Raw genomic sequence first — 16,076 nt, 5'->3', positions numbered from 1 at the left:
ACAGTGAAGTACTGTTACCATATTTCAGACAGTATATTGACTATCCCTTACTCTTTAACTTAAATAAAATACAATTATGATTGAAAAAAACAATACATATTCAAGGTTTATTGTGAATACAGTTAAATCATTTTGTTTTGTTTTTTACTCCATTCAATGTTAGATTAATGTTTGTAATGTGAATTACCTCAAATTGTGGCATTATCATGAAACCACCCAATGTAAAACCAGTTCATTGATAATGTGCTTGCAAAATAAAATGTTTGTTCAAAAACAGTAGAGAAATTGATTTTCAACAGCAATAAGAAATCAGAAAATACATAAAAAGTATAACATATAGTTTGATTAAACATAAAAGTAAAGTTCACACATAATACACCTAAAAGTGTTATAACTGTTGGTTGCTAAAAATCCTCTTTTTAATCTTTTTAGTACGACACAGCTTCAAAGTTCCAAAATAAAGCTGATAAACACCCACTCCAATAATTTACTTCTTAAAGTCCAAATGTCAATATTACAGAATCAGTATTTATTTTAGTTGTTACAGTGTATGGTACATCTGAAGTAATTACAGAAATACAAAATGTCATAATGATCTTACTATTAGCAAAAATAAATAGAATAAAGCAGAATTTGAAAGTGTGACTACCTTGTTAGGTTATTATTTTAAGAGAGCATTTTAATTAACTAATCAACTAGAAAACACATTACAGTTTGTCTTCTGTAATAATTCTTATTTTGTACTATAGTAACCAACCATCTGACTTGCAAAGAATATAAATTGCTACCAGAATGTTATAAACATACTTCAATAAAAATTAAAACAAATATAACATGTACTACATTCAACTTAATTGTGGTGTTAACAATACAAAAACAAAAGGTAATTTGCAAACTGTTTTTAATTGTTTTACTTTATGAAGTTAAACTTAACTTGCAAAATATCTCTTCATTAAACTATAAGTTTGAAGATACTTATATTAGAAACTAGAACACTTATTTACAATTAATGTAAAAAGCAATGAGAATGAAGAAAATTACCTTTACACTGCATTCCCTGTCGGAAAAGCCCTTTTAGCAATTTCTTACAGTAGTGGCAGACTGTGGGTCGTGTGTAAGAATGTACCTCAAAACTGTGTGGCACTCGAATACGGTTGGCATATTCCCTGTCTACCCAGGTTGGCCTCCCCATGTTTAAAGACAAACGCTTCTCTCGCACAGGTAATACTGCCAATAATTGCTAAATAAACAGTAATAGACAGGCATATTAATTATTTTAATAAAAAATAAAGTAATAATGAATTATGAATATATGGTCTAATCCCAATCTTCATGTTTGTTTTCATAGATTATTAAATATTTCCTAAAAATAGCATCTCATGCATGAGGGTGATGCTGCAGTCAATGAATTAATGACCCAAAAATGTGACATTATTTAAAAAAATCAACTTTAATATTGTATTTATTAAGGTTTTAGTCAGTACTCTTTTTGGTAAAATAGGTCAGAATAATGTGCGATAATTTTTCACTGCTAAATACTCAAGTATATGTAAAACAAAGTTGTCCTATTAGGAAACGTCTCAAATAGTTAAGCCTGATGTTTTAAGGAAACTGGTTTACCATGTAACCAATTAATGAACTAGATTTCCAGCAAAAGAAAAATTTATACATAAAAACATTTTACTGAAAAGTAGTTATAATACTTTTACATAAGCCTGCTGAGAAAGTTTAATTTGGAAACCACACAAACTTGAAAATTAGAATTAGTTACACCTAAATATACATTTAAGCTAGAGCTTAAAATGCCTGCATCTTGCTAAGAATTTTCTTTAGTTTTTATACAGGATAAAGCAGGGAAACCAAATAAAATGTTTTCTTTCTTGCATGAACATATTTACCCATTGACCTTAAAACCTTTTTAAAGTATTTATGTACCAAGTTGTTTGTTGGTAACTTATCCTTAATAACAAATAGAAATACCATTAATACCATTAATCTAACTAATTACTATTGGAATTTTAATGTACATTTTACATAGAACATAATTGATTTCACAAACATAAATTTACTCAGTACTGTGCAATATGCAGAATAAAAACTATAATTTGAGAATTAAAAGACTTGTATACTATGTTTAAGTATTACAATCTCAATACACTGAAACACAAAACATTTATAATTTAAAATATCAATATGTTACAAATGTCAGCACATTAGAAAACCTATTACAAGATAAAATTACAATATATGAATGGTTGAGTCCTTACAGAACTGTCATTAGATACACTGAGTCCAGTGCTAGATAACCGATGAACAGATTCTGTTGAGCTGTTAGGAGATAAGTGGGAAGAAGACCTACGTTTCTTTGCATGTGTACAGTTGTTAGGAATTCTGTAGGCACAGCGTTTATGAAAATTCAAACCACAACCTAAGCCACAAAAATTAAGAAAACTATTTATTCTTAATATAAAAATTAAGACAAAAAATTTTAAAAGATTCATTCTTAAGCCAAAATAAATGCTCATTATTACAATAATGGTACAACATAAATAATGCTAAAATATTTTCATACACTCACTGTTCATATGAAGAGGATATTTTACAAAATGTGCACAATAATTATTGATTTAGTTTTAAATGTCTAAATCCAGAATCTTTCAAATGTAGACAAATATGAAAAAAAAACATTCTCTCTTTAGTAGCATGATATGCCCCCTACACACACACACAAAAATAGTATTTCTAAAAACAAATACTTCAGAAAATGAGCTTCTGTGGTTTCTAGTACATACAGTGCTTTATAATTTAAAAGAAACAAACAATTACTTTTAACTTATAGAAAGCAATACCTACATACAACACAATAACATAGCCAGCCACACTTAAGTTTTAGATCAATTATTAAAAATAATACAAAGCCCATATTTAAATTCTTACTTGTTCAAGAATTGTTACAAATATCAATTTAAAATTTTATATTAAAGAACTGAGAATAGTAAAAAAAAAACTTGTGGTAAAAAACTTTTCTTGTCAAATTTGTAAAATACAATATGCCAAGTACCAGTAAACATGATTTGTTTTCCTTCCACAATTATACAAAATAATTGGTTATTGTTCATTTAGTTTTTAAATCAGTTGAATTTGACCAAAATACTTGGGTTTTGGTCTGGGGAAAATCTTCATGTAAAAAATTTGACAAATACAAAGTAACATAAATAGAGAAAAAATTTTAAATAAACTTTATAATATTTACAATTAAAATTGAAGATGTTCAACATAAATCATTCTTTTTGTATAAAACATACTGACAATACCTGTACATATCTCAAGTACAGTATGTAAAATTATTTAAAAAAAATTAATACAATGTTACAACAAATTATCACCTTCACATTTGAGTCCCTGACGCACTAAGCCAAACAGTAGTTCCCCACAAAAGTCACAAAATGTTGGAGACTTATAGGAATGAACCATCAAACCATGAGGAGTGATCTGAATTTCATCAGATGGATTGTTCACTGAAACAATAAAAACAATAATTCAAACACAAAGTTACTTCTTATTCAAATTGCAAAGTAAGAAATGCAGCACAATATCACAATGACCTTTAAGTGTTGGAAGATAATTTCAGATAGCATGTCCTACTTGAATAAAATCAAACAATACTTTTTGTAAATAGGTTGTCTTTGGAAGATTAGAACATTTGCTACACTGACCTATATCTCAGCATTCATAAATCACTTTACTGACTAATCTAACCTACATACCTATTTTTAAAGCCACTAATAAAATCAATAAAACCCATATAGAATAATCAAAAGTAGGCATATTTTCCACTGCCAGATGTTTTGAAAATATATTTGAAATATATTTATGTATGTTATATCCTAGTCTGATGAAAAAATTGCTGTTAGTGCCATAAAACAAAGAAAATTAAAATGCACTTGAAACTACTACTTGTTTCCATACAAACAAAGCTAAAGACAAGTCAGCTGGGTGCTTCATTCTTGTTCTACAAGTTTAAATACCACTGATTTAAAGTTTTATCACATATGAAGAGTCATTTATATTCATGTACACTTACAAATGTGTTTATGAATGTAAAGGATACTTTTTAATTACAAATGCAATTATGATTAGTATTGAAAATGCTTTTAAAGATCACAAAAAAGAAACTAAGTTTATTTTCACATTTGGAATATTTTATGTGTGTGTGTGTGTGTGTGTGTGTGTGTGTGTGTGTGTGTGTGTGATGAAGTCTGGTTAATGATGTGTGTATGAAAACATTATTTCAGAACATAATATTCTGAGAAATAACCATTATAATGAAGTAGAAAGAGCTAGAATATGAATTGGACCTGGCTCCCAATAATTTAAGGTGAGGGCTAACAGATTTTGCAATTGTTAACCTAATATAGCTTACCATTTGATATGGTTGACAAAAATTAACAATCAATATGAAAACAATGTCTGCAAGTATGCAATAAAAACATTAACACAGTACATTACACTATGTATATGTGGTAGCCTTTTAAATTTGTACTTAATTAATAATAAGATACTACACTAAAACAGTCCTTTACGCCATTCATAATGAATGTTAACCTTAAAAACAACACCTCAAGTATCTAAAAAAAATTAGTACTCTGCATAGCAATGTTTAACTAACAGTTGAAAATCATGATAATGTGTATATTTTTTGTATTTTCTTAACATGTTTCTAAACCAGGGACACACTTTGCACAACAGGAGAGTACTTAATCAACTATATTAAAAGGTATAATCCCCTAGCATGTGCTAGTAAGTTAATTTTAAAGAACTCAAGCTACCACAAAACTGTACTTTTACACCATTAAGAAGTTGTAAATGTTTGAAACTTCATACTAGTTTGAAAATGTTATGAAAAGAATAAAACTACATGAACTCAACTTGCTTTATAAAACCACAGACATTAGTAAAATTACACCTAATATAAAGCAGTCACAAAGTTAATATCTCTTAGAAATAAAGTAGGCATAAAACAAAATGCCTTTTGAAAGAAAAACTTAATAAATTCTATCATATAATAACTTTAAAATACATTAAGTCAGTTCAAACTATCAAATCAGAAGTAGCATATTTTATCATGATGAAATAATTCTGATAATTTTTAAATTACTTTCTCAAATCCAATTGAGTCGTTCAGATATCTTAAATACTGTGACTTGTGCAGATATTTAGAGGGAAAAATGCACATTACAAATGAAGAAAAACTTAAGGATTGATATAACTTCTAGAGAAATTAATAGATTAAAACTTGACATGTTACAGTTATAGTAAACTGCACCTCCCTCACCTAAATAACATTATAGTTTTAAATTTTTTTGAAAACTGAAATGCAGTGGTTTCTGGGATAAAAAAAACAATAACACATTTATATTTATCAATTTATTCATCTCCTAAATACGCTATTGGTAGCAGTAATAAGTATTCAAAGGTAAATTCAACATGGCTAGCAGTACAGCAGAGGTCTCTCACAAGATTGCCAATGGTGCTAGTTAGTACATAATTTTATTTCAATTGCTAAATATGTGTACAAAATAACTTTAACACTGTTATTAACTGAATTATTTCCCCAACCTTTTCCTCCCACATTTAGTTTATTTTTTCAAGTGAAAATAGCTATACAGTAAATGTGATAAGCACCTGTCTCAGATATCAAAGACAGATTTTTGGGCTGTAATCTATAACATTGTGGTATAACAGGTTAAATATAAAACATTAAAGAAATATATAACAATTAAAAAAAATTAAAACAGACTTTTAAAAGGAACATAGATATAATAAAATAGATTTGTTACTTACTAAACAAAAAATAGTTAAAAGTTGTTCAGTTTTATCATGCTTTACTCTGATATAAAATAGGGTATGTGCCAGTACTGCACAGTTGGTTTTCAAACTGTATTTAAATAAATTCTATATCCTGACAAACATATACTGAGTTCATAAACTAAGGGCTGTCTGTACCATAACAAAAGTTGGGCAGCTGTAAAAACTAGGAACTATAAGCACCATAAAAAAAGTATTCAGTTGATTTGACAAATCATAATTTCAAACTGAAATTTAGAGTGTGCATGTGTTTTTACATATACACAGAAACACACATACATATCCTGAGTCTGCTAAAATTTTCAACTTTATTTTATATGGTTATAGAAACAAACTGGTTTGTTTGTTGGTTGATTTAGTGTTTTATGGCACAAAGTAGCTGGGCTATTTGCACCAAACATTCAGGTAAAAAGTTAAAATTAAAGTAAATTTAGTAAAATTCATAAAAGGAAATTCAGATAAAACAAAACAAAATTTAAAAAAAAACCAGCATAAAACCAATGTTTACATGTAGTCTACAACATTAAGAGAAAAACTACAGTAATACAAATTGTGAAGGACTTTCTATAGCATAATTGTAACTATCTGAACTCCTCAGGAAGACTAACAGGCAAGTACCAAAACCATCACCAGTCACCTGAAGTCAGCCTTTCCAGTCCTGGTTCCGAGTTATTTGACATTATGGTCATTTTAAAAAAGTAAAGTAATGAAAGTTTTAAAAGACTTGTAGCAAAGTTTTAAAAATAACTTGTCAAGATGACTAACCATTAGTTTCAGCAGCAGCATTAGTCACCTGAAGTTGGTCTTTCCAGTCCTGGTTTCAAGTTATTTAACATTATGGCCATTTTCTAATTTCAAATCAAACTAGATGGACTTTGATTCTTAAAAGTGAATCACATTAAAAATGTCTGATGTATAAATTAAAAAACTTAAATGGCATTAAAAAGATTAATGACCTTTAAAAACCTAAAAATATTACCAAGGTGGACAGTATCACAATCACCAATAACACTAACATTATGGACAAACCTTGGGACAGAACATGTTTAAAATGATGCCATCGTTAGGACTCTCAACAATGGCAAGAAAGCAAAATGGGTCTTATTGTGACATGAGTGTGACCAACGTGTAGTTTAGTTAAAACAACTTCCTTTTTCTGATCCTTACGGAAGCAAGACGGCCAAAGTCCAACATAGGGTTTTATTTGGAAAAGCATGTTTTCGCGTTGCTCACTCCAAGTCGACTGCCAGCTGGCACAGAGTCGAGCCTTGAATACAGGACCATAGTCCATGTATGAAACAGGCACAGGAGTGATAGTGCCAGAGCAAATAGATTTAGCTGCTGTGTTGGCAAGCTCATTCCCGTGAATACCAACATGGCCCGGTATCCAGAAAAACTGGACAGATGTAGATGTTAAAGAGAAATGGGCCAGTTGGTTTTGAATATCAGGGAGAACAGGGTGTGAAATAAAGTGAAGCAATTCTAGTGCCAGTAGAAAACTGAGTCAATATAAATAGTGCAATTTGAGTACTGCTTAGCTTCTATGTGATCCAGGGCAAGAGAAATGGCATACAGTTCAGGAGTGAAGACAGAAGCTGTAGAGGGGATTCTGTGTGCAACCACTGAACCATAACAAATCATGGCAGAGCCCACACAGTCACTTAATTTCAAACCATTTGTACAAATAGGAAAGATGGTTTGAAAGATGTTCAGCAAATGGCAGACAGTACATCCATTTGGTGGGGTTTGCTTTTCTCAGATGACTTAAAGATAGGTCACATTTGGGGGCTGTAAGATGCCATGGTGGGATGGGCTGACCAGTGGATATAACAATGTTATTTAAGGATAGACTCAATTCATCCAACTGCACCTGGATATGAAGGCCAAAAGGAGCAATGGCAGATCGTCTGTTCTGAAAAAGCATGGTCCAACAAGGAAGGAAAACACAACCCCAGGTGGGATGCTTTGGTAAAGAACAAAGTTTTGAAGCATATAGTAAAGACAGTTGCAAATGGCAGAGGTGCAAATAAGGTTCAAGAGACTATATATAAGCTCTGAACTGGGGAAGTACAGAAAGCCCCAGTGCAGAGCCAAAGTCCTCAATGATGAATAGGGTCCAGCATCTTTAAGGCTCAGGGTCCGGAAGAGCCATAGACCACTGATCCATAGTCAAGTTTTGATCAAATAAGAGCATGATATATCTTTAGCATAGATCATTGATCTGCTCCCTAAGTGGTGGAAGAGAGCACATAGAGGATGTTCAGCATTCTTGTACATTTGACATGTAGCTGCTTCATGTGTGGTGTAAAGGTCAACTTACAGTCAAAGATAAGCCCAAAAAACTCACGGACCACAAGCAGTACAACTTTACTGATATAGAGTTCAGGATCAGGATGAATAACCCATTGGTAGCAAAAGTGCATGCAAAAGGTTTTAGAGAGAGAGAGAAGTTAAAGCCGTTCACTGTGGTCCACTTCAGTAACCTCTCAATATACCTAACGTTTGACGACTGACATGAGATGTGAAAGTCTTCGACATAGAGCCTATTTGCAACAATGAGAGAGTTGTTTACTGATGGCATTAATTTTTATACTGAAAAGTGTGACACTAAAAACACAGCCCTGAGGGACTCCAAGTTCCTGTAGAAAGGAATGGGAAAGTGTTGAACCCACATGAACTTGGAATCTCCTGTCCATTAAAAAATGTTTAATAAAAATGAGCAAATAGCCATGTAACTCATATATAGAGGTCTGCAAAATCCCACACCTCCATGTTGTACCATAAGCCTTCTCAATGTCAAAGAATATTAATACAACATGTTGTAATTTGAGAAAGGCTTCTCTAACTGATGTTTCAAGTCGAATCAGGTGGTCCACGGTGGAGCACTGTCATCAGAACCCACACTGGGAGGCCAATAAGAGGTTGTTTGATTCAAGGAGCCAAAGAAGATGAGCATTAAACATCCTCTGTAAGGTCTTACAGAGATATCTCATCAAAGCAATTGGATGGTACTTTGAAGGAATCTTGGGATCCTTCCCAGGCCTAGAGAAAGATAGGACAATAGCCTGGTGCCAGGCATCAGGAAAAATATTCTCCTGCCAGATTTGGTTAAAATTTGGTGGTAGAAGATATGCTGGTTGTGAACGTAATCCAAGGTTCCTTCTGGCTTTGACATCTTACCCACTGAGCATGTGCACGGGCCTGCTGGAAAGCGATGAGGTGTGAGACTGTGGGATATCTACAGAAAGTATCCCAAGCCCATTTTTGAGCCTTCTGTGCAATGTGGGAGGCAGGATTACACCATGGATGAGAATATCATGGAAAATTTGTTGAGGTTTTAGGAATACACTGAGCAGCTGCTTGTATAATACAGTCAGTTACTGCTGCCACACAATTGCCTATTCATGGCTTACAGATGATGGCAAGATCAATTTCTGGGAGAGCAGTGAAAGAGGGCCAGTTTGCATGATCCAGGTTCCACTGGGGCATGTGGATCAAATGAGATCGACCACAGCCAGTCTCTCAAGATTATAGGAAAATTATCACTGCCTTGTGGATTATTGTCAACCCTCCATGAAATATGGGAGACTAATGAAGGGTAGCAAATTGACAAATCAATAACAGTAAGGGACTGACCAGGTGCATGAAAATAAGCAGAAGAGCCAGTATTAAAAAGAGAAAGGTTGTAATCAGAGAGCATATGCTCTACAGAGCAACTACTCCTATCAATATCAGCACTTCCCCAGAGGGGATGATGCCCAATAAAGTCCCCAAGGATTGAAAAGGGAGATGGCAACTATTCAATCAGAGCATCAAGGTCTGACTGATCATATGTCTCTCCAGGTAACAAGTAGAAAGAACAAACAGCAATGATATGACCCAAGGAAACAGATGTCTACGGCCTCCAAAGGTGTGTTGAGTGGCAAAGACAGGATGGGCACATGCTGATCAACCAACAGTGCCACCCTCCATGCACTTGTCCACCATCACACAGCCTGTCATTTCTGTACAAAGAAAACTGCCGAAAGGTGACTGTATCTGCAGATTTCAGAAATGTTTCCTGTAAGGAAAAACACAGGATGGTAGTAAACCAAGACAGTTCCATTGCATCAAGGTGGGCATTTTTATTTACACATAGGCAAATTGGGTGGAGAACCCTCCTATTTATGACAATGTATTTTTTCCTTTCTGTCCTTATTCGAGGGAGGTCTATCAACCTCCATGGATCCTGCCCTGGATCGATCGGATCCCCTGTTGAAAGGGGATTCCAGTAATTGAGGACATGAACAAATTATCGTTTTGCATCTTGGGTGGGAGAAGAAGATGTATCCAAGGAAATGTCTGTACCCATAACCAAAGAAAGTGGATCTTGGGATTTGTTGGAATGTATGTAAGGGACAGAGATGGGTGTTGAAGTTAATTCATTAACTTTTTTAACCATGGAGGTCAAAAGACTTTTCATTTGGTTTGAAAATGATTCTTTTTGAGGCACAGAGAAATCTGTCTGCACTCCCACTGTAGTCGTGGAATGAAGTGCAGCAGCATATGTCGAGATGAAGTGGTGGACAGCAACTTTCGAGCCTCAGGATAAGTAATGTTATGAATGGTTTGAAACCATTCACCTCTTTTTCTTCCAACCATTTAGGGCAAGAACAAAATTAGAATGGGTGAGAGCCATTGCAATTGATGCAATGAGAGTCTGTTTTACACTCATAGGCATCGTGGTCCTTACCACTGTAATATGCACATGTCAAGGGTCCATGACATGACGTCTTTAAGTGATCAAGCCACTGACACTAAAAACATTGGAGAGGGTTTGGAATGTATGGCTATACTCTGCAATTCAAATAACCTTCCTCGATGGTAGCAAATGGATGTGGTGATGTAAATGTCAGAACAAGGATATTAGTCAGCAGAAACTCCTTGAGTGGAGAAACCAATGAGAATCTCTGGCTCAGGGATGTTCTTCAAATCCCTCTCAGCAATAACTCCTTGTGATGAATTCAAAGTAGCATGAGGTTAGCCTCAATAGGTTTCTTCCCAATTGCCTCTGAATGCAAGAGAAGTTCACTGTGTTGAGATGTGAATGTTTCCACCAATATGTCACCAGATTGAAGCTTCTTTACTGACTTTGGAGAGCCAGCAAGTCCCTCTCGTCCCTTCTGAATGTAAGAGGGAGACATTTGCCCAAAAGGTTTGTCTGAAAGAGAATGTAGTTTAAGAAAATGAGATACAGGTGTTACAGATGTTGAAGATTGCTGCTCAGAATCTTCAAGATGTGGTTGTTTACCTATGGACTGTTTTTTCAGTATTTAAGTTTCATTTGGAGGATCCATAATAAAAAAAATATTTTGGTGCCCACTGACCCCACCCACCATGAAGCCCTACAAGGGAATGCACTAAAATGCCAAACAAAGACAATGCAGCAACGCCAGGGTTTCGTGAGCACTATACCCAAACACCAGCATCAGGCACAATGTCCACAACACCCATTGAAAACTTCCAACACTGGTACTTGGTTGACTCTAGCCCAACTGGACTAGCCAATTGACCCAAGGGGGGCCACCCAAAGGCTGCCCGTCTACAGGAATTCAAGGCCAAAGTGGTGTGTTAGGGTTGTACCCCTCAACCACCAGGATCCTTTCTCCCCCTTCACAGGTTACCATGCACGGCAAACATGTGGGTGGATCTTTAGATCCCAGAGGAGGTAAATTGAAACAACAGAACCTTCCCTGGGAGGTCCCTTCATCACGTACAGGAACCCACACCAAGGGGTTTAAAAACTAAAGGTACATTTTATGAAGGTATTTTAGAGTAACTTTTTAAATTGTTCTAATATCTTACATCAACTTTTCTACAATTTTTAAACAAATTCTGAAACAAACCGAGTTTGTCTGATAACATTTTAACACAAAATCAAAATGAAATGATTTAAGATTTCAAATATATTTTAAACATTTTAATAGTGCATCAAGTAAAACAAGAAAAAGTGTTTACAATTTATGTTTTTTACAGAATTTAAAACCAATGTTAGATACATGCAACTGTAAGTTTAATGCAAGTGTTAAATTTATTTAATGTTTAGAAGCAATAGTTTATCCCAGCTTTGTTTACACAACAGTGTACGAATCATACATTGTGTAGTTTCATTGTTGTAATTTGTCACTTGTATTAAACTATATAACAATGACCTTCTAAATTTTTCTCACTGTTTTGATTGAGTATTTGTTTGTTTGCAGTTAAATATGAAGCCAAACAAAGGATTACCTTTGCTCTGCTCACCACAGTTACTGAAATCTGTATTGTAACACTGAAAGTCTGCAGATATGCTACTGTTATTTTTAAGGGAAATAGGGTACTTGTACTTTGTATAAAGTTTTAGGCCTCAGTCAGACTATAAACATGCCTATAAAATGTAGTTCGATTTAGTAACATAGACTGTAAGACAAAGACAGTAAATTAAATAGATAGCTAGGGCTAGGCTGTCTGTTTATGAATTTAACTAGAACAAGTTTCTACTTTTTTTTTTTTTCCAAAGTGAAACTACCATTGACTGTATTATAATGACAGAGTAGAAAAGAATAATGTATCTTGTCAGATGGGTTCCAAAGTAACTGAAACAGTCTGTGTTGACTTTTGACAAAATGAGACAATCATTTATAGCTCTCAATAGAACTGCAATGTTTAACTATGAACAAACATTTTTATGTATGTTATTATTTAATATATTATTTTAAAACAAATGAACTATCTGTTAGATTATTGTTGAAATTTATTTCCAACAAGTCACAACAACACAGTTTCTAGTTAACCACACTTCTTAGGATAGGTTACAGATGAGAAAAGTCATAATGTATAAGATAATCCATTATCACAATGTTTGAAATCATTGAAGGAATACACATGCAGATCAAAATATATGCCCTACCTGATAAAATTGTTTCTATTACTGTGTTTTCTGTTATATCAGATGCAGCAGTGATAGGAAGAAGTATGTTTTCTGCACTGTAGTTATGATGAAACAAAATCAGACGCTCACTCAAGTGATTAAGACCATGTTCTGGAAACTAGTAAAGGTAACAAAAAAAATAAAACAATATATCATTTATTTTCATAAAAATTATATTGAGAAATAATTCCATACAAATAAAGTAAATCATTTTAAAAGCAGAAGCACATCTATTTTATGTTTCAGAAACATTACTTTTAGACCACACATTTTTGTTTCTGTTCCACTGAAGAAAAGTTGGATAAATAATTGATAGATGATGAAAGTTAATAAAATACAACTGTACTAAATAAAATTATAATAGCTATTGTATACAGTGAAAACATTTCAGTAATTGTTATCTATATAACACAAACTAAGTATCAGAATTTGGTACTGAATACCTGGTTTGATGTCATAGTTCATGACATCTTCTCACCTTTTTCTCAATAAAATTACAAGCTAAGTTCTTCAGAGTCTTTAGGTTTAACTGACTGACATCAGTTGTAACAGAATCCTTTACTAAACCACTCTGGAAAGTAAATGTAACTTGCTCTGGAAGATTCAACACTGGTGCATCCATCATGCCTAAAGTAAACAGAACAAAACATCAGGAAAACCTAAGCCTAAACACATGTCAGTTATGGCTATATACTACCAGAAGCTCAGATGATGATTTGTATTTCTTTGCAAGCTACTGATGTCTTCAAAATTAATAACTACAAGTTAGTTTTTGTTGTTTTTTTTTATTGTGTAACATAAGAGTTGATAAATCTACCATGCTTGCTGTAACTACCTGAAAAAATTATTTGTTTTTAAAGTTCAGTCATGACTACATATATTTGGTTTACTTATTCTCAAGACAAAATTAACGACATATAATTTAACTATTTCAAGATTTGCTGAAACCACATATACAAAGGTATGGTTAGTCTCTATATTAGCTTTAGTCACATCTTCAGAATATTTAGTTTCCACATTAGCTATAACTGTGTATTTCCAGACTTAGATTGTATCCATTTTAACCACAAGTATAATAAAAAAAAGTTTAAATTTTATAAAGACAAAACACAATTTCCATGTTAGCTATAATTAGATGTCTCCAAATTGATTTTGTTTCAATATTAATATAATTATACATCTTCTACTTTATTTGTATACTTCCACATTTCTAGCCTTATTCTGTTAAGTTAAACTGACTACTTCATGATATTCCCCGAAATTGTATGTGAAACAGCTAATCCCCCACGAAAAAAAAAAGAGAGATATCTTTTATTGATATTAGGACTGACTTTTTGTTGTATGCACTTCTAGATATTCCACATTTCTTCCTGGCTACATGATACTGTATTTTGTTTTGCAGCAGTCTTTCAAGTTTAAAACTATTGCTTTACCATGCAGAGGTAATCTTTATAGGGAGATGCACAGGGCCTCATAATTGGGCTTCTTTCATGAGCTTATCAGCTTTCATAGTTTACCTAATACGTACATCCAGGTGACAGTCTTACTAAGTAATGGCTTTACTTTCTGCAATACATCTGAGAACCAACCACTCCAAATTTTATACAATATAGCCTGTCAGTAAGTCATAAAAATATATTATTGACACATAGATCTTGATTTATAACTTCCAGCTCCATCCCTGTGATGCATGTGGATAGTTTGAAAGCATCAACAGTCTCATGCAGAAAAACATTGTTCCAAAACACAATACCCAGTGAACTCTCTCAGTATGTATAGTGTAGGAACCATTTGTAACTATGATGACAAGTGAATGCCCACTATGAACTTTAAATAGATACTGATAATCCATTACTACTTAACTCTGCTCATTCTCTACCCCTGTAATGTCATATACAGGGTGTTCAGAAAGTCACTGTGCAATTTTGAAAGCAGAGATAACAGCATTCATTCAGTCTATTTCAAGCTAGCAACTGATAGCAGTGTTTAGAAACAAATTAAGAAGGATCCAAGCCTGTATTGATGCCAACAGGGGTCACTTTCAACATTGTTTATAATGGTCATTCATATTTACCTCCTGTATTCTATATTAAAACATATCTGTTAATAAATATATAAGTTCACAGTGACTTTCCAAACACCCTGTATTTATCACACACAATGGTGCCTGAGTTCTGATAGTGATGGATTATCTTAATGGTGGCTGTATAGCACTTGTCCACCCAAGACTATCTCATGACAAACCTTTTAGGCAATGCTGATGGTTGGTGTTTGGTTAATGTGGAGCTGGAAGGTCCAAACTGAAAAGAACAGTGGCTTGACGATGGCATATGTGATCTTTACATTGCAAAGCTCTAGTGAACAATGTTACTTTTAAGCAATGCTGGTGTTCTGCAATATTGCTTGAGCCTCATAACAGGGCTTTGATAGAAGTTGCTGAAATGAAGTACATCTCATAACCAGTCTTAAATAGGTCTTTAGTATCATGTAAATCTCATCAAGCTATATAACACTCACACTGATCAACAGTAGTGCATAATCCAAGACAAGAGTCTGGTAAAGTATATGCAGATAATATTCTTCAGCTCTATTTCCCACTGCTACTTTCAGTACACTGATGCCTTTGTTAGTTATGGTTATCACCATGTTAATATAGCTAGAAGTTAAATACACTGTTGGCCAAAAGCTTAAGGCCAATAACCATAAAAAAAAAATATGCATTTTGCATTATTAGACTCAAACATTTATTTCAGTAAAGCTTCAGAAGATGAAAATAAGAAAAGGGAAAATAAAAATAAAAAAACAATTTTGGCATTTAATAAGAAAAATGTGAACACTATGAAATTAGCCTAAATACTAGCTGATCAAAAGTTTAAGACCATACTAAAACAAAGCGTTAACCTGTAAACACGTAACAAAATTTAGTCATTTGTATTCAAGCATTAGTGTTGTCAACATCTCCCACTGACATCTCCTGTGTTACATTGGGTAAAAACATAGCAAAGTTGACAGAGTTTGAACTTGGCAGAATTGTCGAGCTGCAAAAGCAAGATCTCTCTCAATGTGCCATCGTTGGTGATATTGGGCATAGTAAAACTGCTGATGCAAATTTCTTAAAAGACCTTGAAAAATATGGAACAAGAATTTCAAGTGGTCGGCCCAAGAAAATTTCGCCAGCATTGAGCAGGAAGATTCGACAGATTGTGCGGCAAGACATGAGCCGATCATCAAACCAGATTAAGGCCCTTACAAACAGAGA

At 33.5% G+C, this 16,076-nt stretch overlaps 1 protein-coding gene across 5 annotated transcripts in view; it reads right to left on the bottom strand.

Annotated features, from left to right (window-relative positions):
- Positions 1 to 16,076, bottom strand: part of LOC143222824 (serine/threonine-protein kinase D3-like) — a 69,907-nt gene that overhangs the window by 39,322 nt on the left and 14,509 nt on the right. For all 5 annotated transcript variants that reach the window (XM_076449900.1, XM_076449901.1, XM_076449902.1 and 2 more), the window contains 5 exons: positions 13,296 to 13,444; positions 12,797 to 12,935; positions 3,387 to 3,518; positions 2,268 to 2,428; positions 1,042 to 1,240 (listed from right to left, as the gene is read on the bottom strand). In XM_076449900.1, coding sequence (XP_076306015.1) covers positions 1,042 to 1,240; positions 2,268 to 2,428; positions 3,387 to 3,518; positions 12,797 to 12,935; positions 13,296 to 13,444 — 780 coding nt within the window. The remainder of the gene's footprint in view (positions 1 to 1,041; positions 1,241 to 2,267; positions 2,429 to 3,386; positions 3,519 to 12,796; positions 12,936 to 13,295; positions 13,445 to 16,076) is intronic.

The sequence above is a fragment of the Tachypleus tridentatus genome, chromosome 8, assembly GCF_004210375.1.
Source record: "Tachypleus tridentatus isolate NWPU-2018 chromosome 8, ASM421037v1, whole genome shotgun sequence".
In the NCBI taxonomy this organism is placed as follows: Eukaryota; Metazoa; Arthropoda; class Merostomata; order Xiphosura; family Limulidae; genus Tachypleus; species Tachypleus tridentatus.
Note: the sequence above shows the minus strand (reverse complement) of the source record. Positions and strands in the feature narration are given on the sequence as shown.